The following is a 23912-nucleotide window of genomic DNA, read 5'->3' on the forward strand; positions in this document are numbered from 1 at the left end:
ATCATTAATAATTTAATTATACTAAATTATTAGGATAATACGTATTTAAAAGAACAGAGATACTAGTAATACTTTTTAACTTTTCATTATTTTAAATATTTAATTAAGACTTTTATAAACCATTATTCATGATTTTAAATTACTGTTAATAATTAAATTGTAAATCGACTTAGAAAACAATTAAAAAATAATATAAATTAGCAAGGGGATAAAGATATACGTACCAATAGCCCAGTAAGTCAGCCCATTTGAACTTATGAGGAAGCCCTAGGCCCTTTTCATCTTCCTTTCATTCTCACGTCCGGCTGCTTCTACCACCTCGCCGCCCCCTCTCTCCGGTTCCGCGCAAAAATCCCCTTCACCTTCCTCTCACGTGTTTCACGCCGTGTACCTCTCCGTTTCAGCATAGCAGCTCAGTATCGCCGTCGTCCTTCTTCGCCCTCGAAGTCCCCTCATTGCGGTTTTGCACTGGTTTTCTACTCTGTTACTAGTAGTCTTCCATCTCAATCTATGCCTTTTTTCTCACTTGAGCAACACAAATTAAGGTTTTTCTAACGATTGAAAGGAGAACTTGTTTGATTTTTCTTTTAAAAAAAAAAAAACAATAGTCTATTAGCTACGAAACAAACGCAAATTGGACGTGGTTTGCGTTTGGATGCTCTGATTTGGACAAGAATCAGTCACCCAATTCTCTTTTAATTTTTACCTTGTAGAAGCTATTTTGATTGGCCCATCAGCTTCAACCATATTTGTAGATTATAGCTGAAGAAGCCAATGAAACTAATTTCTTTTAAAAAACATTGAAATTTTCTCCTATATGGAATGCAATAACGAATTTTACTTTGAACTTATGGAAATTAAACTTGCATGTTAGGTATCTAGTTCATGTGCTTCGTTAAAAGAGTGTTCGATAATGTTCAGAAATATTAAATTTGGTGTCTAGTAGGTCCATAAATTTTAAAAAACGTCAAATATGTCACGGATCTATTATAAAAAATATTGTAATTTAGGTATTTGTTGGACACAAAATTGAAAGTTTAGGGATCTATTAGACAATTTAAAGTTTTGTTGCATAACCGTTCAGATATCCCATCTGTGGCCTGTTTCTGTTTTCTGTTTTTTTCCAACTCTGCTCATGGTTTTTTTTTTTAATTGTTATTATTATCATTTTTTATCACGTCTTGATTTCCTGCAGGTGTCATACTTTATTTAAATACCGGTTCTTTAATTCCTTCGTCTCTCGGCAACAAGTGCCATACTTGAAACATTGATGAAATATTTCATCAAATATTTGGATGTCTAATATCTTCTTTTAATATCAAGGATTAATATGTGTGAATCCGGTTGCATTGTGTGTTTCTTTTACCTGTTAGTGTTATGTGGGGCATTTTGTGACTCACACTTTTTGCTTATGCTTTCGTCCAGGTTGCATCTAGTCCTGTAAGTTTCACTTGGGTGTTCGGAAGTCTCATTGGGTTGCCTCAACTTTGCAATGACTGAAACCACGTGAGCTCTTTTCTTTTTTGTGGAGTTCCTTCATTTTTTCTTCGTATTTGCTTGTTTTTGTGTCTTAATTCTTGAAGGATCTGGTCAACATAAGGGATTTAAAACTTACTTTTGGCAAATGGAAAATGACGAATGGCAAAGTCTTGTCTTCAAAAGGAATTTTGATTATGAATTTTCTGCATAACAGGTCTAGGATATGTGTGAAGAATTTGCCTAAGCACATAGATGATCATCGCCTTCGTACCTTGTTCTCTGAGAAAGGAGAGATTACAGATGTTAAGCTCATGCGCACCAAGTATTTTTCATACCCTTGTCTTGATTGTTTGAATGTTTCTGCCTTTGGTTGTGTCGTTTTGATCCTTATGAGATAAAATAATGAATTTGCTTCATATATTTTGGTTACAATATGCTATTTTCTTCTTCATTTTTTATTTTCAAGGGATGGGAAGAGCCGGCAATTTGCTTTCATTGGGTTTCGCACGGAACATGAAGCTCAAGAAGCGATACGATACTTCAACAAATCTTTTCTCAACACCCACAGGATTGCTTGTGAGGTCTGTAGTATTTTTTGGCTTTGGCTTAGTTATTATTTTGATATTTTACATTAGTGGTGTTGTATATTTTCTTTCTTGCGCTGGGAAAATTTTCTGTTCGTGAACTTTTCCCACCATAGAAATTTGAACTCTACTCTCCAACTGTGCTGTACCGAAACATCAAATGATTGATGATTAGAACCAATCACAAATTTATTAAAATTAAAACATAACAAAACATTGTGATATTTTTTTGGAAATTAAAGGATTTAATTATACTACTTTTCCACTATATATACAAGGGGCTGTTTGTTCATTGATTTGCTTCAAGTGCTCAAATGAAAATGTGGAAAAGGTTCATTCATTTGCTTCAAGCGCTCAAACAAAAATGTGGAAAAGTTCAATTATTAGTTGGATTTATAATGTTATAGTTGTAATTAAGGTATGCTCTTAGCAAAATTTAGGAGGACAGTGGAAAACTAGAGGGTTTCAGGATCATGAGAGTTTAAATACCTTAGGTTTGTTGATGGTTCCGTTGGTTTAAGTAAAGATGTTTTTGTTGCCTCCCAATGCCCTTCGATGCTTTGGGAATGTATCAAACTCAGCACAACTGTTTCGACAATTGTTGCAAACAAAATGTCATTTAGGTTTTGTGTGGGCATCTGTTTATAGAGAGACTATGCCACTTTTGTTTTTTGGATAACGTGTGGTAAAAACTACTATTTGTTGGATGGAGAGAAATAAAAGTCTTTGAAGAGGAACTTTTGTTTTCATGGAATTTTGGGACCTTATTAAATAATACCTACCTTTCTAGTTGGCGTATTTTTTTTTTTTTTTTTGGCCAATTGTAGCCGTCTTTATTTTGTGTTTTGACTATTGGGTTGCCTTTGGAGCTCTGTGATTGGCTTGGGGGGCACTTTATTTTCCTCTTATGTATTTAATCTTCTGTGATGTATATTTCAGTTTCAATTAAAAAACATAGAGAAAATGAGATACAAGGTGGGTTTCATATCTTTGATTGATTTGTGTTGCGATGCCAGGTCATTTCGTGAAGTACCTTGATTAAGTATTCTGTACATGAGATCTTGAGTTGGAATCATTGTCTTTGATTAGGTTGATTTTTTTTGCTTGTGTAGTGATAATTTGTTAGAGTGCATAGGCAGGGAAGAAATGTTCTCTAAAATCCTTAGGCCGTGAAGATACATATGTTGATTTGATTGTGACTAATCCTGATTTTTGCTTTCCAGATTGCTTGGAAAGTTGGGGATCCAAAAATTCCCCGACCATGGAGTAAACATTCTAAAGAAGAAAAGGGCACTAAAGATAAGACGGAAGTAGAAAATGACAAAAGTATGAGTCTTTTGGGATCTAAAAAAGAGGGAGACAACCTTAAATTGAGTATTCAAGATGATGACCCTAAAATCCAAGAGTTTCTTCAAGTGACACAACCTCGGATTAATTCAAAATTATGGGCAAATGACACTTTGATGGCTCCAGAAGATGGAAAAGGCAAGGAGAAAGCAAGTCAAATGAAAACGGTGGGTGGAAGAAGACTGGAGTTGGTGAATGTTGATGGAGATAAAGCTGAGGAAACGCAAACTGCACTGCATAAAAACCCTGCTCATGATGATAAAATTTCGGATATGGAATATTTTAAAAGCAGGGTGAAGAAAACATGGTCAGATTCAGAGACTAGTGATGTTGACAATAGTGACGAGGATGAGTCTATGAAGAAAACATTGGAGATAAGGGACGTTCCGATAGTAGATTCCAAATTACCACTAAAAACAAAAGCCAAAGAAGAGGGCCATTCCAATCATTGTGATGCGGATATACTCAACCGGGAGAAATCCTCATCAACTCTGGAAGATAAGAAGGATGAAATGCTGGAGAGTGGTCGACTTTTTGTTCGAAATCTGCCATATGCAGCAACGTAACAATACTTTCTGCAATCTACAATTGTTCAACTGTGCCATTTCTTCGTTTTTATTTATATTTTATTCATACCAATTTGTTGTAATTGAAGATTTTTTTGGTTATTTTTTGAACTTTTATCAACAGCGAAGAAGAGTTAGAAGAGCACTTCCGCAAATATGGCACTGTCTCAGAGGTACATCTTGTAGTTGATAAAGATACAAGGCGGTCTAAAGGCATTGCTTATATCCTTTACACCCTTCCGGAATCTGCAAAAAGGTAAGTTTGGTGAATGAAAATGTTTTACTAGATCCATTGTTCCTTTTTGTATTTGTTTGTCCTGATATATTGTATTTCTTGTGGCTTTAGTGGCCAATCCGGGATGTATAGTCAATCTCAATATGCTTAAATTTTCTAAGTGCTGCTAGGTCTCCTCATGAAGACATGCCTTACATGATTGGTTGAATTTAGAGATTTTTGGGGAAATCGAAAATTGAAATTACTAATATTTCGTTGTGATTTTTCTCTCCATTTTTGCTTTCTTTTGAACTTCAGATTTTAACTTCAAAATAAAGTACAAGAGTATGCTTGGTTTTGTGCCTGTCACTTCTTATACATTCTTGAAAAATTGGGCCTATTAAGAAACATTTTTAATTATATTTTAACTGAAGGGCACTTGAAGAATTGGATAATTCAATTTTCCAAGGGCGATTGTTGCACGTCATGCCTGCTCAACTAAGGAAAATATCCGAGAAACCAGAGTAAGTTCCTTAGTATGTTTTTTATGCCTGGATTGCACAATTTTGAATATTATAGTAAATATATTTAGTGGAGAATGTCGCTCACTTGACAGGGAAAATATTTTAGAGGGCCAAAGGTCAAAATCCTTCAAGCAGAAAAGGGAGGAAGAGAGAAAAGCATCTGAAGCTAGTGGCAATACAAAAGCATGGAATAGCTTATTCATGCGCCCTGATACGGTATGACCTAACCTAGTTTGTTACTTCTGTCCACTTGCTTGTATCTGAATAATTTCCTAGGTTCAGGCACTTGCCATATGTGATCTTTGAGTGTGGATGGCTTGTCTATCCCCGGGTCTTGTCCAAAATTTCATAAATGACCTTGAAGATTGTTCAAAATCTGTTGAGCATGTTTCCTTCCACCTCCGTCTTTATAAAAAATAAATTTCAGTTGTGAGCTTGTTGTCAGTCACCTTGATGTCTTTTTTCTATAGGTGGTTGAAAATATTGCTAGAAAATATGGTGTTAGTAAGGGTGAATTATTGGACGGGGAAGCTGATGACCTTGCTGTACGAGTTGCTTTGGGTGAAACTCAAGTAGTTGCAGAGACAAAGAATGCTCTCACAAATGCTGGAGTAAATGTTGCATCTTTAGAGGAATTTGCTTCTGGGAAAGCTGATGGACACAAAAGGAGCAATCATATTCTTCTTGTGAAAAACTTGCCTTATGGTTCTTCTGAAGGAGAACTTGCAAATATGTTCGGGAAATTTGGGAGTTTAGATAAAATCATCCTTCCACCAACAAAGATATTGGCTTTGGTAATTGTTGCTCTCTCTCTGTCTATATAATATATATTACAAGTTAATATAACTTAGGCGTAATGATTGCTCTATAACACATGAGACTAACCTTACAAATAAACAATTTCATCTATGCTATCAATTATGATTTATTCATTGTCGTCTTTTATTAGCTAGACTGATCAAAGCACCTTTCAGTATTGGTGGTGCCAATGAAATCTTTCAAAACTTTATCATGTAACTTAATTTCACCTTTATCTTCTAATCTTCGACGCTTTTATTGTGAGATACAGGTTATTTTTCTAGAGCCATCTGTAGCTCGTGCTGCCTTTAAAGGTTTGGCATACAAACGTTACAAGTAAGCTCATTCCCTTTCATTATATGTCTGAGAACATCTGTAGTACTTTCTGGTATATGCTTAATGAGTTGTATTTTACCATGCAGACATAATAGTTTAAAGAATATTATGTTACATCTAGCTAAGAACAACTTAATATCGCATCTAACAAAGTTACATAACAAATTTCTTTTCTTAGGAATCAAACAATGGAGATTAGAGATTCTAATTTTGTAACTCTCTAACCAAACATGTTTGGAGCAAATATGTCCACCATGCAGTGCTGCCTTTATTCTTTGCCTTTACTCTTAGAAAGATAATGTTTTGCTTTAAGGTTTTCAAATTATTTTAATATTTAGGTTAAATTGCAAATTTTGTCCTTATGATTTGGAAAAAGTTAAAATTTAGTCTCTATAGTTTTAAAAGTTAGAATTTCATTCTTATGGTTAGATAAAACCTCATAAATAGTTGATTAAAGTATAATTATAAGAAAATAAGAAAGAACTACCACATTCTATCTATATCTAATACTAGACTCTTAAGCATAAGGTAGTTTAAAAGGGAAATCGTTAGTGTGCTATGTTATCCATTATTTTTCTATACGGTAGGGACTTTAGGAGTGCTATAATATCCATTATTTTTCTATATACTAGTAGGGACTTTAGGAGGCTTTTATCAAACCATAGGAACTAGTTCTAACATTTAAAACTAAAGGGACTAGTTTCTAACTTTCTCCAAACCATATGAACTGAAATTGTAATTTTACCTATAATTTGAAAGTATAGTCTTACTTCCCTCATTGTTGATGTGAGCATGTTCACCCTTTCTAATAGTGAGGGATATTTTTGCTACTTGAGCGTGTGAAGGCATTTTATTCTAACCTTAAATCTCTACCCCACGTGTTTTTGAACTAAAAAAGAATAGTTGGGTTTTCCCCCGTGGAAGTAACAGTTCTTTCTTTTTGACATTATATTAGGGATGCTCCTTTATATTTGGAATGGGCTCCTGACAACATTCTTAGTCACAATCCAACGCCTGGCAATGTTAAGGACGAGAAAGTTGGTGAAGGTGATGCTAGGAGGGTGATATTAGAGCAGGCAATGGAAGGAATATCAGATGTTGATTTTGACCCTGACAGGGTTGAGGTTTGTTTTCTGAGTCTTTGTAATAGTTATCCAGTGGAGCAGTACATAGCCGATCATCAACTAGTTTTTTATCTTGCATGTAGCATTCATATATTTTCTTTAATTTTTTTAAAACATGGGAGCTTAGTTATCTTGCCTATTCAATCTATTTACTTGCTTTTCGTTCTATTTTCTTCAGTCGCGATCTCTTTTTGTCAAGAACCTCAACTTTAAAACGACGGATGAAAGTTTGAGAAAGCATTTTAGTGAAAACATGAAAGAGGGAAGAATATTGAGTGCCAAGGTAAAATATTATGATCTCAGCAGTTTATTTTGTTGATCTCAAGAAGTTCAAAGTTTTTTAGCTTTATTTCTTGACTGCCAGGTAAAGAAGCATATAAAAAAAGGACAGCATGTCTCGATGGGTTTTGGATTTTTGGAATTTGATTCGGTGGAGACTGCCACAAGGGTCTGCAGTAACTTGCAGGTGATTGTGCTTTCAAGGCAAATTTTTATTTTTATTATTGTTATTTTTATTTACATTGCATATCAGTTTAGGCATAAATTAGATTGCTTAATTTTTTTTCTTTGTATCAGGGAACTGTTTTGGATAGCCATGCCCTCATCTTGCAAATGTGTCATGTCAAGAAGGATGATCAAGGGCAAAGAAAAGTAGATAAGGAAAAGAGTTCGACTAAAATACTTGTAAGAAATGTGGCCTTTGAGGCTACAGGGAAAGATCTAAGACAGCTGTTCAGTCCCTACGGACAGGTGATTGCTTATCTTTGTTGATTAGCTGCGGCTGCCTCTGTTATTTTCATGTTGGGATCTGTCTCATTCAACTTGAAAACATATTTTCACTATTATCTACGGACATTTTTGTTCATGAAAAAGAATTTTGTACCTCTAGTTGGTTATTTACAAAGATTTGGTACCTCTTCTTTCATTGTACTATATGGTTATCACTTTGTTTTTGTTAATATTTGCCTTTTTTTTCAGATTAAGAGCTTAAGACTGCCAATGAAGTTTGGAAAACATAGAGGCTTTGCATTTGTGGAGTATGTTACAAAGCAGGAGGCGCAAAATGCATTTCAGGCACTTTCAAACACCCACTTGTATGGTCGGCATCTTGTAAGTCTTGAACTCACCTCGTGAATCAGCTGCTTTACTTTTTACTTCTTGTGGTGCTTCAGTTACTGCATAGTGTAAACTCCAAACCATGATGCATTTCTTACGAGTTTTCTAATGCAACAAACAGGTTTTAGAGAGAGCAAAGGAAGGCGAGACCTTGGAAGAATTGAGGGCCCGAACGGCTGCTCAGTTCAGCAACGATCACGATAAGTCTCAAAATCCAGTTTTGTCCAAGAAGAGGAAGCAGGTGGATGACTTTGAAGAAGACAGTAAGAAGTTTTTAAGGACTGATTAACCATATTTAAGGTGCATGGTAGTTTAGAAGATTACATGATCATCAATTTTGTTTTGTTTTTGCTTATTAGTTTGTACCATATCTTGTCTTCCAGTTCCCTTTTGATCTATTATGAAGAGCTGCTTCCCACAGTTTTGTACTGTTTATCATAGGAATTAGTGTAGCATTTTCCTCTGTTGTCCTTGTCTAAAATATAGCTTGTATTTATTTTCTTATGAACGTTGAAATGTATAACAGTTCAATTGATTTGTATAACAATCTTGTCATTCTACCTTTAATATTCATTTCTTTTCTTTCATTAGATTACGAGTTTAGTAATGTAAGTGTAATAAATTTGAATTTTGTGGCTATAACTGATGTTTGGATTTTTCATAACTTCATAGACATATTTATGAACTTGTCAACTTATCTTCTTTGTTCTTGTGCTGATTTTCTTCTTCTAGAATAACAACTCTATTATCATCCAAGTTTGAATATGAATATGTTGATTTGGCTCTATAATTGAATTAGATTCTGAGAATCATAAGGTGAAGGGAGTTGGTATTGTAAAATTTTGTGATATGATCCCAAATCACCACCTTTGTGGCTTTAGCTGATAGCTTTAGTCTTCAACAAAATAATAATAAAAAAAATTAATAAAGATCATGTGGACCCTATATTGTTTTTTTTTTTTTCCAATAAATACATATTTGAAATACAAAGAATTAATTAGTGTATTAAACAATATTGGAGGTCTATTTTCATTCCATATCAATTAAATAAATACCGTGTACAATTCAACTTTCAAAAGGTTTGGATAATCTTTTGTGATTTTTACACCACTAAAATCATACATTTGATTTGAAGGTTCGAGTTCAGAATTTAGGTTGATTATAATGAATTTGAAAGGAAATAATCATCTTTTTATTCTAAAATATAAATCAATTATATGGCAAAAGAAAAAGATAAGATTTGGCCTTTTTCTAACCAACAACTTTTAACTATGTTTTTCTCAATTTTTAAAAGTTTTCAAACACAAATATAATTTTTTTTTTTTTTTTTTGCTGGATTCGAATTTATTCTAGAAAAAATACTTTAAAATAAACTCTTTTTAAGAATGTAGCATGATGATGATAATACTTAAAAGAGTTGAATTTTAAACCACTATTATTGAGAATATTGAATAGTAATTTTAAGGGTTGTTAACTTATCCTTCCACTGATATAATTATGAGGCTCATTTTAAATCACTTTTTATGTATAAAATATGGGGTCAGTATTTCACAAAATGGGTAGCAAAAGGATGCATAATTATGATACTCAAGACTATGCTTCTGATATCTACTTGCACTTAGTGAGATAGTGCATGGAAGAAATGTAAGCATGTGTAATCCATATATAGTGGAGGAAATAGCATAATCATTCTAATTTCACCAAGTGCATGAAATAGTGTTACTAACTTTTTGTTTCGTTACAAGATTCAGATGGTAAGCATATGACGAGACATGTGTTGATATGAAATTCCATCGACAAGCTACTATTGAGATCCATTATGTTGATTTCATATTCTTGGTTGACCATTAAGAACACCAATTCGTAGAGAATGGATTCAATGTCTTTTCTTTATTGAAAAAGAAGAGTTTAATTTCAATTAGATTCTTCACCAAACACGTGGACAAATAACTTGCCATATCAAATTTACAGCTACATCAGCTCACTATATACTTTATTAATTACCAATAGAATTGATATAAATGAATTATAGTTTTTTTTTTTTTTTTTTTTTTTTTTTTTATCGAGTGGCTCGTAACGTCTAACAATTCTGACATTCTTTTGTAATCTTCGATATGTGAGATCTCACCTAGCAGACACGTTTTAAAAACTTTGAAGGGAACTCCGAAAGGGAAAGCTTAAAAAAGACAATATTTGCTGGCGGTAGACTTGAGTTGTCACTAGCAAATGGTATTAGAGCTAGTCACCGGGCGGTGTGCTAGTGAGGCCGTTGAGCCTCCAAAGGGGTGGATTGTGAGATCTCACATTAGTTGGAGAGGGGAATGAAGCATGGTTATAAGGGTGTGAAAATCTCTCCTTAACAAATGTATTTTAAAATCGTACGACACATGGAGATACGTAGAGCTACGAGAACTTACGTTCAAAATGAACAATATTATATTATTGTGAAGACACGTAGAGGGTCGTCCCGAACGATATAAAATCTTATTTTCCATGAACTACCCTAATGTCTTCTCGAAATAGGGTTTCCATATTTAGGAGGTGACCCAACCTTAACAAAATAAAAAAAGCTTGACCCATGAATGGCCCTAAAGTTTGGGGACGTTATCGTTACTTACAAAAGACACTGGAGAAGTAGTGAGGGCAGGCGTCATTAGCAAACATGAACAGTTTAAGCAGAAACAACAGTGGAGTTGACATTGGGAGATGCCCAACCCATCCCAACTTGTGGTGCTCATTCTCTTCTATATCATTCCTTATTCCTTTTTAATATCAATTTCATTTCCATATTCGGACAAGGAATCTAAGTTTCTTACCTACGAGCCATGTCCTTAGGCTTCTTATGCTTTACCCACCAAAATAGGATACTTCCTTGTTCTGGACTTCGTTCACAACTTTTGCCTCTCGACAAATTAAAAGACTTTGCCTTTTTTAGACATATCATGTACATCTAGCATCGGCCTAGAAAACTACGTGACATATTCTCGGATGTTCCTAACATGTCTTAAAAAATCATATGAAATGTAGAGTAGAACAATGCATGTTATTGAGTCAACTTATATGTTTTGAAAAGTTTTGGACCAAAAGAATAAATCTAAACGATGCCCAAATCTCCTTCCTTGAAACTCCACAAGGAGCTAAGGTGGAAGCTAAGGTCGGAGGTATGCGCCATATAATTCCATGACATGCAGTATTTTTGTACGGTTCGATTTAGATCATGTTCTTTCTCCAACTAAACAAATTTACAATATGTGTGCTAATTTAATTTGTAGGACAAATTATTATAAATTTTGTGTTTAATGATGGAATAAGGAATAATATTTTTTTTAATTTAATAATACTTAGAGCCATATGATTCGAATGTCTCAAAATGGTAAAAATAGATAATAATAATAAATCATAAATCATTATAAAATAGGTAAAATATTTTAATTTTATTCATATATATAAGTGCCATAACCGGGATGAATAAGATGAAGTGGCTATCAATATTTAAAACCAAATGACCAAAAAACCCTTGTACTCCAACAAGGCATTCGGATATAAAAGGGAGGTGTGGTACTGCAAAATTCTTCATCCCATCTACTTCCCATCTCTTTTAAGAAATTTAGCCTTTTGAGATACAAATATTTGTATCTCAATGAACCCAAATTCAGGTGACTACTTCATTATATTTTTCCTTTATTTTATTTATTTTTTTTCCAAGTAAAGTGAATTTATTAAAATGGCATTGCATCGTGTTACTAGGAATGGAGGCGAATACGACGGTAGCCATAAACTGTCCGTCAGAGATGAAAGCAACGTCAAATGGAGTATTTCAAGGCGACAATCCGCTTGATTTCGCTCTTCCTTTGGCGATTCTTCAAATATGTTTGGTGGTCATTCTCACTCGTGTTCTTGGTTTGCTTTTCCGACCACTCAGACAACCTCGTGTCGTTGCAGAGATCGTTGTAAGTTTAATGAAATTTTAATGGTAATATATAAGGAGATATATAGTTAAGTAAGGTTGGAATTCGATGCCACTAAAATTCTCGAGCTATTCAAAATATATATATATATATATAAATTGTTGCATGTGTCTAATAATAAATGAAAAATATTAAACAATTTGTGGTATGCTAAGAAATGATATGCGTTTATTATGGTTGACGTTAGGGCGGAATATTGCTGGGACCATCAGCGGTGGGTCGGAGCCATGAATTTCTACACGCAGTGTTCCCAGAGAGAAGCCTAACAATGTTGGACACGTTGGCCAATCTGGGTCTGCTCTTCTTCTTATTTCTAGTTGGACTCGAGCTGGATCCCAAGTCCCTCCGCCATACCGGAAAGGCCGCCATGGGCATCGCCGTCGCCGGAATCACCGTCCCCTTCCTCCTCGGCATCGGCACCTCCTATGTCCTCCGTTCCACCATCTCCCAAGGCGTCCATGCCCCTCCCTTCCTTATATTCATGGGCGTAGCTCTCTCCATCACCGCCTTCCCTGTCCTGGCCCGTATTCTGGCCGAGCTCAAGCTTTTAACCACTAACGTCGGCCGAATGGCCATGTCCGCCGCCGCTGTCAACGATGTCGCCGCCTGGATCTTCCTCGCTCTCGCCATCGCCCTCTCCGGTACTGGCCGCTCCCCTCTCGTCTCCCTCTGGGTCTTCCTCTTTGGGTTTGCTTTTGTCCTGTTCTGCTTCTTCACTCTGCCGCCCATTTTCCGCTGGATGTCCTGTCGCTGCTCCGACGGCGAACCCATCAGCGAACTCTATATTTGCGCCACCTTATCCATCGTCCTCGCCGCCGGATTCTTCACCGATTTAATCGGAATACACGCCCTCTTTGGCGCCTTCGTTGTCGGCGTTCTTGTACCAAAAGAAGGCCCACTAGCCGGCGCTCTCGTCGACAAAGTCGAAGGTCTGGTCTCCGGTCTCTTCCTCCCTCTTTATTTCGTTTCTAGCGGATTGAAAACCAACATCGCCACCATCAAAGGCGTCCAATCGTGGGGTCTCCTCGTTCTCGTCGTTTTCACCGCTTGTTTCGGGAAAGTCCTGGGCACCATCGCCGTCGCACTCTTCTACAAAATGCCATTCCAAGAATCAATCGCTTTAGGATTCTTGATGAACACGAAAGGGCTCGTGGAATTAATCGTCCTCAACATCGGGAAAGACAGAAAAGTTCTGAACGATCAAACTTTTGCAATTCTCGTTCTAATGGCTATCATCACAACCTTCATCACAACCCCAATCGTGATGGCGGCTTACAAACCGGCAAAGAGAAAAAGCAAATCTGAATACATAAACAGAACAATTGAGCGTGAGGATCCCAATTCAGAGCTGCGGATTTTGGCTTGTTTTCACTCTGTTACCAACATTCCTTCGGTTTTAAACTTGATTGAGGCGTCTCGTGGGGCGGAAGGAAAAGAATGGGTTGGGCGCCGGGTTTGCGTTTATGCTATGCATTTGATGGAGCTGACGGAGAGGTCGTCGGCCATTTTTATGGTCCACCGAGCTCGGAAGAATCAGCTTCCGTTCTGGAATAAAGGGGGGAAGGCCGATTCGGATCAAATCGTGGTGGCTTTTGAGGATTTTGAGCAGCTTAGTCGGGTGTCTATACGTCCAATGACGGCCATATCTCCACTATCTAGCATTCATGAGGATGTCTGCAACAGCGCCGAGCGGAAACGAGCAGCCATTATCATCCTCCCATTCCACAAACACCAAAGGTTAGTGTTCTTATTTCATTCATATATACAGCAAATGATGCAATAGAGCCTTCCTAGTTCTGAATAACCTCTCCTTAATTGAGACATGGCATAACTCTAATATCACATTAGAAACCACTATTCTTCATAATAGTATGATATCGTCTCAAATATAAGTTCTCATGATTTTGTTTTTAGTTTGTCCAAGAAGTCTCGTACCAATCTAGATATGTTCATTAACTTATAAATCTACAATCATTCCCTTAATTAGCTAACATGGGACTCTCTCCCAACAATCGTCAATATTATTGACCTTATTGATGATAAATTGCAGGTTTGATGGATGTTTGGAGACAACACGAGGCAATTTCCAATGGGTCAATCAAAAAGTTCTCGAACAACCACCTTGCTCTGTTGGGATCTTGGTCGACCGAGGATTTGGAGGTGGGTCTCACATCAGCGCTAGCAACGTCTCTTCCACCATAACCATCTTCTTCTTCGGCGGCCGTGATGACCGTGAAGCACTAGCCTACGGTCGGAGAATGGCCGAACATCCCGGAATAATGCTAAACGTTATCCGCTTCCTTCCAAGCCCCGACATGGTGGTAGAATCCATTGTGGTTGACATTAACAAATACGACACAAATGATGTTTCAGCAGGCATAGATGAGAGGGTACTGTCGGAGTTGAAGAAAACAGAGGAGAAGTCGATTAAATATGAAGAGAGGGTTGTGAGCAATAGCTGCGACGCCATTGATGTAATGAGGGAGTTTGGTAGATGCCATTTGATATTGGTGGGTCGAATGCCAGAAGGGCGAGTAGTGGAGAGCTTTCATTTGAAGAGTGTGGAATGTCCTGAGTTGGGGCCAATTGGGAGCTTGTTCACATCGCCAGAGCTCCTCACATCAGCATCCCTGTTGGTGATTCAACAGTTTCGTGGTCCCTTGTCTTCTTTTTCCACATCTGCAATGGTTTTGCCTGAGGAGGTTAAGGAGTAAACGTGTCGATACATACTCATTTTCTTCATTGTCTGTCGTATCATCATCATTTGAAAATGATATGAGGTCGACGAATGTTGAAGAACTATTTATGAAGACAAGATTATAGTGTGATCGAAAGGAGTAGATACTCCGATCATATTGAATTTTTTTTTTTTTTGAAAAGGAGGGAGGAGGAATTAGGATCTTCTAAGCGATGTGCTTCTATAAAACAAAATGATTTCTCGAGGGATGCATAGTGTTATGATCATGCTTGTCCAAGTCGTGTTGTCTAAATGTCAAACATCCTGATCATGTTGTCCAAGATGTATTGTCCATTGCTGCATACCCATTCCAAACTCCTTCTACATGCTTTCATTTTAGATGGGGTTTTACTATTTCATGTTGTGTCATCTATAGATGTATGACTGTTCACCAAAATTATGTCTATACTTGTTAGGGCTAAAATGCCCATGTAATATATAGGGATATTATTAGTTGTCACTTCTTCATACATAGGTTATATACTATCAAAGTCGTCATTGTTACCTAATCGCTTTTAGCTTATAATATTCCTTTATTTCAAATTATTTTCAACATATTTTCTCGCTCACGTTCTCCAAAACATTTTTCTTAAACATGACTCAAGACTCGAGCATACGTTATTCGCAAAGTACGAATTTCTCACAGCTAACTTGTTTACTGGATCAGAATAAATGTTGCACAATCATCATCCAGCTACAGTAAGAGTGCAATTGTCACACATAACAATACATTATATTTGAACCCTTTTTTGATGTTGAATAAATAAACCATTTAGATTTGCTTTACCAAGATACTTTTTGAGAACAAGATTAACTTGGTCTAGTTATTATTTTAATTTGATTTAAAATTTAAAGTAATTAACTTTCATAGAAAACTTGTAAAAAAAAATCTAAAAAAAAAAAAAAATGTTCTCATTAAAAGGTTGATAGTTACAAACTTTTAAGGAATATTACAAATTGAAACATAAAATTTCCATAAATAACCTTGCAAATGTGGATGATAACTTTTTAGGATTATTTGTGATGATGCATATGAGTTAGATTGAATTGGATTGGGTTGAGAAATTTTTTTCTATAAACTCAAAATTTTAATTTGAATTGGTTGAATTAATAATTGGAGCCACTTGAATAGAAAATGATAGTACAATTTGACAGCCTAGTGTCATTGCTGAGATGGTCGTATGTTCTTTCGTCTCACTAACTTCTGTTATCATCTTCACATTCTTATGGATCCAAAGAATTGTGTTCTTTTTCAGTAAAACTTTTTGTTCTTTTGCAAGGGAGGAATCTTGCTGGGTCCATCGGCGCTTGGCCGAAACTTTAACTACTTACACACAATCTTCCCGGCGAAGAGCCTCACCGTATTGGATACGTTGGCCAACTTGGGTCTTCTCTTCTTCCTCTTTCTCGTCGGCTTGGGGTTGGACCCCAAATCGCTCCGCCGTACCGGAAAACGAGCAATGTGCATTGCCTTCGCTGGAATTACCCTTCCGTTCATCATCGGCATTGGCACCTCTATAATTCTCCGATCAACCATTTCCAAAGGTGTCAATGAAGCCGCTTTTCTTGTCTTCATGGGTGTCGCTCTTTCAATCACTGCATTTCCCGTTCTGGCGAGAATTTTGGCTGAGCTCAAGCTTTTGACCACTGACGTCGGTCGCATGGCCATGTCTGCTGCCGCTGTCAATGACGTGGCGGCGTGGATTCTTCTAGCGTTGGCAATTGCACTCTCCGGCACTGGCAACTCCCCTCTTGTTTCCCTTTGGGTTTTCTTGTTTGGCTCTGGTTTTGTCCTGTTTTGTATCTTTTTCTTTCCGCCGGTGTTCCGGTGGATGTCGCAACAGTGCTCTGAGGGTGAGCCGGTGAAGGAACTGTACATTTGTGCCACTTTGTCGATTGTTTTGGCTGCTGGGTTCGTCACAGATTTGATCGGAATCCATGCCCTATTCGGAGCTTTCATCATAGGCGTACTGGTTCCTAAAGAAGGCCCATTCGCCGGAGCTCTGGTTGAGAAAGTTGAAGATCTCGTCTCTGGTCTTTTTCTTCCACTATACTTCGTTTCAAGCGGATTAAAAACAAACGTGGCAACAATTAAAGGAGCTCAATCATGGGGTCTTCTTGTTTTAGTCATTTTCAACGCCTGTTTTGGTAAAATCGTCGGAACTGTTTCCATTGCCATGTTCTGCAAAGTTCCATTAAAAGAATCATTGGTTTTGGGGTTTTTGATGAACACGAAAGGCCTACCCGAATTAATCGTTTTAAACATCGGCAAAGATAGAAAGGTTTTGAACGATCAGACATTTTCGATTATGCTGCAGCAGTGAACGACGTAGCTGCATGGATTTTCCTTGCTCTTTCCATTGCATTATCTGGTTCCAATAAATCTCCCCTAACTGCAGTTTGGGTTCTTTTATCTGCTGCACCTTTTTTGTTGGGTACGTGAGATGTGTGGAGGATTACTGGGAGTGAGCCCCTGCTTGATTAATTTAGTGGAAAATCATGAGTTTATAAAATTGAGGAATACTATCTGTATTGGTATGAGGTCTTTTGGGAAGCCCAAAGCAAACCCATGAGAGCTTATGCTCAAAGTGAACAATATCATACTATTTTGTGGAGAGTCGTGATTTCTAACATGATATCAGAGTCATGCCCTAAACTTAACCATGTCAATAGAACCTCAAATATTGAACAAAGAATTGTGAGTCTCGAAGGTGTAGTAAAAACGTGACTAAAGTGTCGAACAAAGGGTGTACTTTGTTCGAGAGCTCCATAAGCCTCAGGGGAGGGTTATAGTGTACTTTGTTAAGGGGAGGATTGTTGAGGATTTGGGAGTGAGTCCCACGTTGGTTAATTTAGTGGAAGACCAGACTATGAGTTTATAACTGAGGAATACTATTTTCATTGGTATGAGACATTTTGGGAAGCCCAAAAACTCATGAGAGATTATGGTCAAAGTGAACAAAGTATGAGGCCTATCTCCATTGGTATGAGGCCTGTTGGGGAAGCCCAAAAAGCCACGAGAGGAACAATATGAGAGCTTATGTTTCCTACCTCATAAAAATTTTGGAGAGATTACAAATTAAACCCTAAACATTTTTTTTAATTGATATCAAATATATTAATAAAGCTATAACAAACAGTTGGTGGGTTTTGTTCACCCACCAATTTGGTGCATATAAAATAAGATAAAGTGAGCAACTTCCCCATTATTACATTATTTCTTGTTAATAATTTGCTTTGAATTTCATTTTCACCCTTTTCTTTCTTTATCTTTCTATTTTTTAATTCTTTGAAAAGACTTATGAACCTCACCACTTTAGGAGTGGTTCAACATCTTTCCTTTTAAACTTAATTTATTAAATCAATTTTCAACCCAAATAAATAATTCAATTTATAATTCATAACAGTCAAACTAATCAAAATTAGGCTTTGCTAATATAAAATTATACCTAAGCACAATTAATGAAGTCAACATATTACCTCTCTGCTCCTCCCCCTATATAACACCCACCGGAATCCGCTCCATTTTAAAAAACTGTGCCCTACATCTTCGAACACAATGTCTCGCAAATCTCCGATTACCAATCTTCTCTTCTTCCTCCTCATCTTCTTATTCGCATTCTCCGCCGCTGGAAAATCCCGCTCCCACCACCCTCGCCGCCCCTGCCGCCACCTGGTGTTTTACTTCCACGACATTATCTACAACGGCGAAAACGCGGAGAACGCCACCTCCGCCATTGTCGGAGCACCGGCGTGGGGAAACACCACGATTCTGGCCGGACAGAACCACTTCGGCGACATGGTGGTGTTTGACGATCCAATCACGATGGACAACAACCTGCACTCGCCGGCGGTGGGGCGCGCGCAGGGGTTCTACATTTACGATAGGAAGGAGATCTTCACGGCGTGGCTTGGATTCTCGTTTGTGTTCAACTCGACGGAGCATAGAGGGAGCCTGAACTTCGCGGGCGCGGATCCGCTGATGAACAAGACGAGGGATGTGTCGGTGATCGGCGGGACGGGGGATTTCTTCATGGCGAGAGGGATTGCGACTCTGTCCACGGATTCGTTTGAAGGAGAGGTTTATTTTAGGCTTAGGGCGGATATTAATCTGTACGAATGCTGGTGATGCTGATTTTTTAAGAACCGTCCATTTGGAGTTTCTGTTTTGTCGTTTTTGTTGTGTCATGTTTTCGAAAAAAAGAAAATAATAATAATAAGTTGTTTTTTAAATTAGTATAGGACGGTGTTGATAAAATAAGTTAATTGACCCATGTGCCACTCTCCTCGGCTACTAAAATGAACTCAGCCAACTCTAGAACAAGTCGAGTAGGAACCAATATGCGCAAACCTGCAACAAAATTGAGACAAGATTTTCGCAACTTTTCCTAGTATAAGAACTTGTGGTTGTTAGATGAAAGTGTCCACGTTAATTTAGGAAATGATCATGAGTTTATAATCTAAGAATACACTCTCCTCTCCATTGGTACGAGGTCTTTTGAAAAGTCCAAAGCAAAATCACGTATTCGTTTAAAAGTGGTGTCTCAAAGAGATAATTTGATTGAAATCTTATTAATTTCATACCCAAAAATAATTAGAATTTGAAAATAAAAAATGGTAGAGAATAATTATTTGGATGGCGGGGCCTTGCCGCCTTGGTGTATAAACAGTACCCTGTACGACAGCTGACTCGACGACCGATAAAACGAAGCCCATTAACGTCATTTCACTTCTCATCCATCACCTCAAAGTCTCTCCATTCCGGTAGAGATTTCGTCAATTCCTCGCCTCTCGGATGCTCCAATCTGACTCCCATTTGACTCCATACGAAATGGGCAACTGCAGTGGTCTGCCGGCCCGCCAAATCTTCGCCGGCAACCCCCTCGATCAGTCCGACCACCGCCCTCCCTCAAACGGCGTCGTCAAAGTCCTCCCACCCGATTCCGACCCTTCTCCGCCTCCACCCCTTCCCAAACAAATTTCGTCATCATCTGCGCCGCCCGCCGTTGGCCGGGTTCTGGGTCGGTCCTTTTCCGACGTCCGGTCGTTTTACTCCTTTGGCCGCGAGCTGGGTCGCGGCCAATTTGGTGTTACTTACTTAGTCACACACAAGGAAACGAAGCAGGAGTTTGCCTGCAAATCAATCGCCACTAGAAAATTGATCAGTCAAGATGATGTTGAAGATATCCGCCGGGAGGTTCAGATTATGCACCATCTCACCGGGCACCCCCACATTGTTGAACTGAAAGAAGTGTACGAAGACCGCCATTATGTCAATTTGATTATGGAGCTCTGCGCCGGCGGTGAATTGTTCGATCGTATTATTGCTAAGGGACACTACTCTGAATCCACTGCGGCCTCGCTTTGCCGGCAGATTGTGACGGTCGTTCATAATTGTCACTCCATGGGAGTTATGCATAGGGACTTGAAACCGGAGAACTTCTTGTTTTTGAGTACGGATGAGAATTCGCCTCTCAAGGCTACGGATTTTGGGCTTTCTGTGTTCTTCAAACCAGGTCTGTGTGAATCCTTTTGCTCTGTTTTTTTTTCTTTTCTTTTTTATCCTTTTTTCTCTCAAGTCAGCTTCCTGAGTGTGTTAATTGGATATTTTAAGCTGCTTTAACTGTTTAGGGTGGGGAGCTATTCAATTGGTGAGTTGGACATGTTGAAAATCATTGGCGGGGATTTGTTTATGACAATTTTGCTTGTTAGGATACAGGTGATGTTTTTAAAGATCTAGTTGGAAGTGCATACTATGTAGCTCCAGAAGTTCTTCGTCGAAGTTATGGACACGAGGCTGATAGTTGGAGTGCTGGAGTTATACTATACATTCTACTCAGTGGAGTTCCTCCTTTCTGGGCAGGTTCCTCTCTATGTCTCTTTATCAAGTCTCAACGTCAATTCATTTTTTGTGATTATGTCATTTGAACAAAGATTTGGTTTCTCTATCTAATCCTGATAGTACAATATGTAATATAACATGCTATTGGTCATTTCCTTTGTAGTTAATCAGTGTTTATTGTAGGACATTGCTTAAAATTTATTTCCTTATTTGTAAATGGGTGTTCCTTCTATTTAAGAACCCATTTCTTCTCCTAAAATGTTATCTCTTATGTTGAGAAATCCTAAAAAACCAACCTTAAACCTAGCGGCTGCTGCCGACGGTTGTTGTTTGCTGCCTCCAGCCGTCTGCTTTTACCCAATGCCACCCTCAGACAAGTTTGTGTCTCCTTGGGCTCCATGAAATCACGGCCTTCATTCACAGATTCACATTCTTCGTTCTAGTTTTTTACACAGATTTGTGGGGGTGTCTGCATATGAGCTTGTTGTTGTCTTTGTTGCTGACCACCACCATTGCTGCCTTCTGGTTCATGCTCCTTTGTTGGAGGGAATCTAGTTACCTTGCAAAGCAAATAGCAAGGTATAGTGGTTAGAAGTAGTGTTGAAGTTGAATTTAGGGACTTAGTCCATACGATTTGTGAGAGTATATGGATAAAGTGATATTGGAAGAACTGAAATTCTCTCGGATGATGCCTATGTGTAATTATTATGACAACGAGGCAGCGATTTCCATTGCCCACAATCAAATCCTTCATGATAGAACAAATTATATTGAGGTTGATGAACATTTCATAAAGAAGAAAAATGACGTGGGAGTAATATGCATTTTCTGCCCTCCTACGACAGAGCAAATTGTTTATGTGTTAACAAAGAGGCATCTCATGATTAACAAGTTGGAAATGATATCTTCAAACGGGGGAGTATTGGTTATTTCCTTTTTAGTTAATCAGTATTTATTTTCTTTATTATATTATATTGCTGGAAATTTATCTGTTTTCATTTGTAAATAAGTTTCTCTTGTATTTAAGAACTCTTTTCTTCTTGAAATAACTCGTGGTTTTAGATCCTCATTTCTTTTTTTAAATTCTTTTCATGTTCAGAGAATGATCAAGGTATTTTTGATGCTATTCTTCGGGGACATATTGATTTCTCATCGGATCCCTGGCCTTCCATATCCAGTGGTGCCAAAGATCTGATTCGAAAGCTGTTACAGTCTGATCCTAAAGAGCGATTATCCCCCTTTGAAGCTCTAAGTAAGTTTCCATCTCCAAGACAGATCATGCTAACAGAAATGATTACACATTCTATGATGAAAATTATCTACCAGAAATTTTAGCCACATTGCCCCTGCAAATAAAACTGAAGTAATGATAATGTAGTTGCAGTTTGGTGAGGCAATGAATAATGTATGCTTAAATAATCACAGGAATTTTTCATTAATGTTCTTTTATACTGCCCGTCGACTGATATTCTTATGTTATAACGTGCAGATCATCCATGGATGAAAGAAGATGGGGAAGCACCTGACAAGCCTCTTGATATTGCTGTTTTGACTAGAATGAAACAGTTCAGAGCAATGAACAAACTCAAGAAAGTAGCTCTAAAGGTGGGAGAATCTCCATCATAACATCACTTAAAAAGTGTCTAATTTTCCTTCGAACAAATTTTATGAGAAAAACTGATGAAGGTGGAGGTCTCCATAACCAGAGCTGAAAAGTTAATTAAAACAAAGTGTTTGTACTTGCTTTAAGTACATATCTTAAAATGTTAATTCATTTTCTGTAGGTGATTGCTGAAAATCTTTCAGAAGAAGAAATTGTGGGATTAAAGGAGATGTTCAAGTCAATGGATACCGATAATAGTGGAACTATCACTTTCGAGGAGTTGAAGGCTGGTCTTCCGAAACTGGGTACAAAGCTTTCCGAGACTGAAGTTAGGCAGCTGATGGAAGCAGTAATTTTACTTTCTTCCGCTTTGTTATGCCTTTCTTCTCTCTATTTGTATTGAACTTACAGAAAACATTTTCTGTCACTTCATCAATGACAAAACTATTTGTGCTTTTCAGGCTGATGTGGATGGAAATGGAACAATCGACTACATCGAGTTTATTACAGCTACGATGCACATGAACAGAGTCGATAGAGAGGATCACTTATTCAAAGCTTTTGAGTACTTCGACGAAGACAAAAGCGGGTAATCTTTGCTGTTTTATTTTAGTCTATGGTTTTGGCTTTGGACTTAATCCGCTGTTCTGATACATATACCGTAGGTATATCACAATGGAGGAGTTGGAGTCTGCCCTCAAGAAGTACAATATGGGTGATGAAAAAACAATAAAGGAGATTATCGCAGAAGTTGACACGGATAATGTACAATTCTGTTCTTCCTTTTAGTTACTTCCTCAAGTGCATCGGTTTTCGAGTATCAATTTCTCTCTAGCAAAGTCATACCAACATAAATAGGTGTATAAAATGTGAAGAAAATTGTGTATGTGACTTTGGTAGTTTTACTTTACATCATTTTCCATCAGCATTTAGGTACAACCTATAGAACAGATTCTGTTCAAGTAAGGTTATAATTTTCCATCAGCATTTCCTTAATTGCTCAATTCAGTTAATGCAACTTCTTCACATGAGGGTAAGCTCAATCTTTCTCTAGAACAGCATGTACGAAGACTCCATAGAAGACGAAAATGGTGCTAGAAACTTGTTTCATATCACAGTCTTGTTCCAAACAACATCAAAATTCTGTATGATGTTTTGTTCTCTTGCTAATGAAAATTTTCTGGTTGATTTACACCAGGATGGACGAATAAACTACGACGAATTCGTTGAAATGATGAGGAAAGGAAACCCGGAGTTGACAACAACCAGACGACAAAAATGAAGCTGAGTTTCTTCATTCTTTTGGCTGTGTTGTCTGTTCCATTAGGGTTGAAGTTTTGTTTACAGGAAACTTCAACTATTCTGAGCCATTTTGTGTGTGTTATTCTGAGATTTGAGTGTATAAGAATATTAATATGCTTGGGTAGATAAGTCTCCTAGGAATGTAATGTTCTTTAGAATGAAAATGTAATGTCAGTCTGTAAATCCACCAAATGATTAGAGAGGAAGAGAAAAATGTACCCATCTTTAGTTTTGTTTTATCAGTGAGCTTGAAAAAGGCCACACTGTTATTGTTGTTGAAAAATAAAGAAACTGTTCTTGTGCTCTGATCTGATTGCTTTCATATAAACCTTTCAAAGCTATTATAAGAAAATTTTAAAAAACAGAGATTGA

The 23912-nt window shown here is 37.5% G+C and overlaps 5 protein-coding genes across 8 annotated transcripts; all 5 read left to right on the forward strand.

Annotated features, from left to right (window-relative positions):
• The first annotated feature begins 263 nt into the window (after positions 1-263).
• On the forward strand, positions 264-8676 carry LOC111478812 (multiple RNA-binding domain-containing protein 1-like). 4 transcript variants are annotated; one of them, XR_002717549.1, is made up of 17 exons: positions 264-490; positions 1426-1506; positions 1694-1801; positions 1946-2060; positions 3287-3972; positions 4101-4232; positions 4625-4714; positions 4807-4930; positions 5185-5508; positions 5784-5848; positions 6804-6972; positions 7151-7255; positions 7337-7438; positions 7549-7722; positions 7951-8082; positions 8210-8561; positions 8605-8676. XR_002717549.1 is itself a non-coding variant. In XM_023123293.1 (16 exons), the coding sequence occupies exons 2-16, from the start codon at positions 1493-1495 to the stop codon at positions 8375-8377; spliced, it is 2508 nt and encodes an 835-aa protein (XP_022979061.1). In that variant the 5' UTR covers positions 264-490; positions 1426-1492; the 3' UTR covers positions 8378-8675. The 4 variants fall into 4 exon arrangements, 3 of the variants coding, with proteins under 3 accessions (XP_022979061.1, XP_022979082.1, XP_022979074.1); XM_023123293.1 differs by having other exon boundaries at positions 8210-8675; XM_023123314.1 differs by having other exon boundaries at positions 264-471; positions 8210-8675.
• Positions 8677-11670: 2994 nt separating this feature from the next.
• Positions 11671-15298, forward strand: LOC111478865 (cation/H(+) antiporter 18-like). The gene is made up of 4 exons (XM_023123368.1): positions 11671-11744; positions 11836-12038; positions 12244-13793; positions 14107-15298. Exons 1-4 carry the CDS (start codon positions 11729-11731, stop codon positions 14768-14770), a joined length of 2433 nt encoding a protein of 810 aa, XP_022979136.1. The 5' UTR covers positions 11671-11728; the 3' UTR covers positions 14771-15298.
• A 668-nt stretch (positions 15299-15966) lies between these two features.
• Positions 15967-17117, forward strand: LOC111486467 (cation/H(+) antiporter 17-like). The gene is made up of 2 exons (XM_023133636.1): positions 15967-15972; positions 16074-17117. The coding sequence occupies exons 1-2, from the start codon at positions 15967-15969 to the stop codon at positions 17115-17117; spliced, it is 1050 nt and encodes a 349-aa protein (XP_022989404.1).
• Positions 17118-18165: 1048 nt separating this feature from the next.
• Positions 18166-18955, forward strand: LOC111481603 (disease resistance response protein 206-like). The gene has a single exon (XM_023127131.1). It carries the CDS (start codon positions 18353-18355, stop codon positions 18920-18922), a length of 570 nt encoding a protein of 189 aa, XP_022982899.1. The 5' UTR covers positions 18166-18352; the 3' UTR covers positions 18923-18955.
• A 575-nt stretch (positions 18956-19530) lies between these two features.
• Positions 19531-23848, forward strand: LOC111479689 (calcium-dependent protein kinase 1-like). The gene is made up of 8 exons (XM_023124503.1): positions 19531-20309; positions 20513-20656; positions 21735-21887; positions 22125-22240; positions 22420-22587; positions 22700-22827; positions 22904-23003; positions 23437-23848. Exons 1-8 carry the CDS (start codon positions 19589-19591, stop codon positions 23518-23520), a joined length of 1614 nt encoding a protein of 537 aa, XP_022980271.1. The 5' UTR covers positions 19531-19588; the 3' UTR covers positions 23521-23848.
• Positions 23849-23912: the final 64 nt, after the last annotated feature.

Source organism: Cucurbita maxima, unplaced genomic scaffold (assembly GCF_002738345.1).
Source record: "Cucurbita maxima cultivar Rimu unplaced genomic scaffold, Cmax_1.0 Cma_Scf00001, whole genome shotgun sequence".
NCBI lineage: Eukaryota > Viridiplantae > Streptophyta > Magnoliopsida > Cucurbitales > Cucurbitaceae > Cucurbita > Cucurbita maxima.

Excerpts from the sequence above, each read along its gene's own strand:
- LOC111481603 (XM_023127131.1), top strand. The coding sequence starts at position 18,353 with ATGTCTCGCAAATCTCCGATTACCAATCTTCTCTTCTTCCTCCTCATC.
- LOC111479689 (XM_023124503.1), top strand. The coding sequence starts at position 19,589 with ATGCTCCAATCTGACTCCCATTTGACTCCATACGAAATGGGCAACTGC. Across the intron at positions 21,888-22,124 it reads ATCCCCCTTTGAAGCTCTAA|ATCATCCATGGATGAAAGAA; the intron begins GTAAGTTTCCAT and ends TATAACGTGCAG. Across the intron at positions 23,004-23,436 it reads CAGAAGTTGACACGGATAAT|GATGGACGAATAAACTACGA; the intron begins GTACAATTCTGT and ends GATTTACACCAG.
- LOC111478865 (XM_023123368.1), top strand. Across the intron at positions 12,039-12,243 it reads GTGTCGTTGCAGAGATCGTT|GGCGGAATATTGCTGGGACC; the intron begins GTAAGTTTAATG and ends GGTTGACGTTAG. Across the intron at positions 13,794-14,106 it reads CCATTCCACAAACACCAAAG|GTTTGATGGATGTTTGGAGA; the intron begins GTTAGTGTTCTT and ends GATAAATTGCAG.
- LOC111478812 (XM_023123293.1), top strand. Across the intron at positions 1,802-1,945 it reads GTTAAGCTCATGCGCACCAA|GGATGGGAAGAGCCGGCAAT; the intron begins GTATTTTTCATA and ends TTTATTTTCAAG. Across the intron at positions 5,849-6,803 it reads TTGGCATACAAACGTTACAA|GGATGCTCCTTTATATTTGG; the intron begins GTAAGCTCATTC and ends ACATTATATTAG.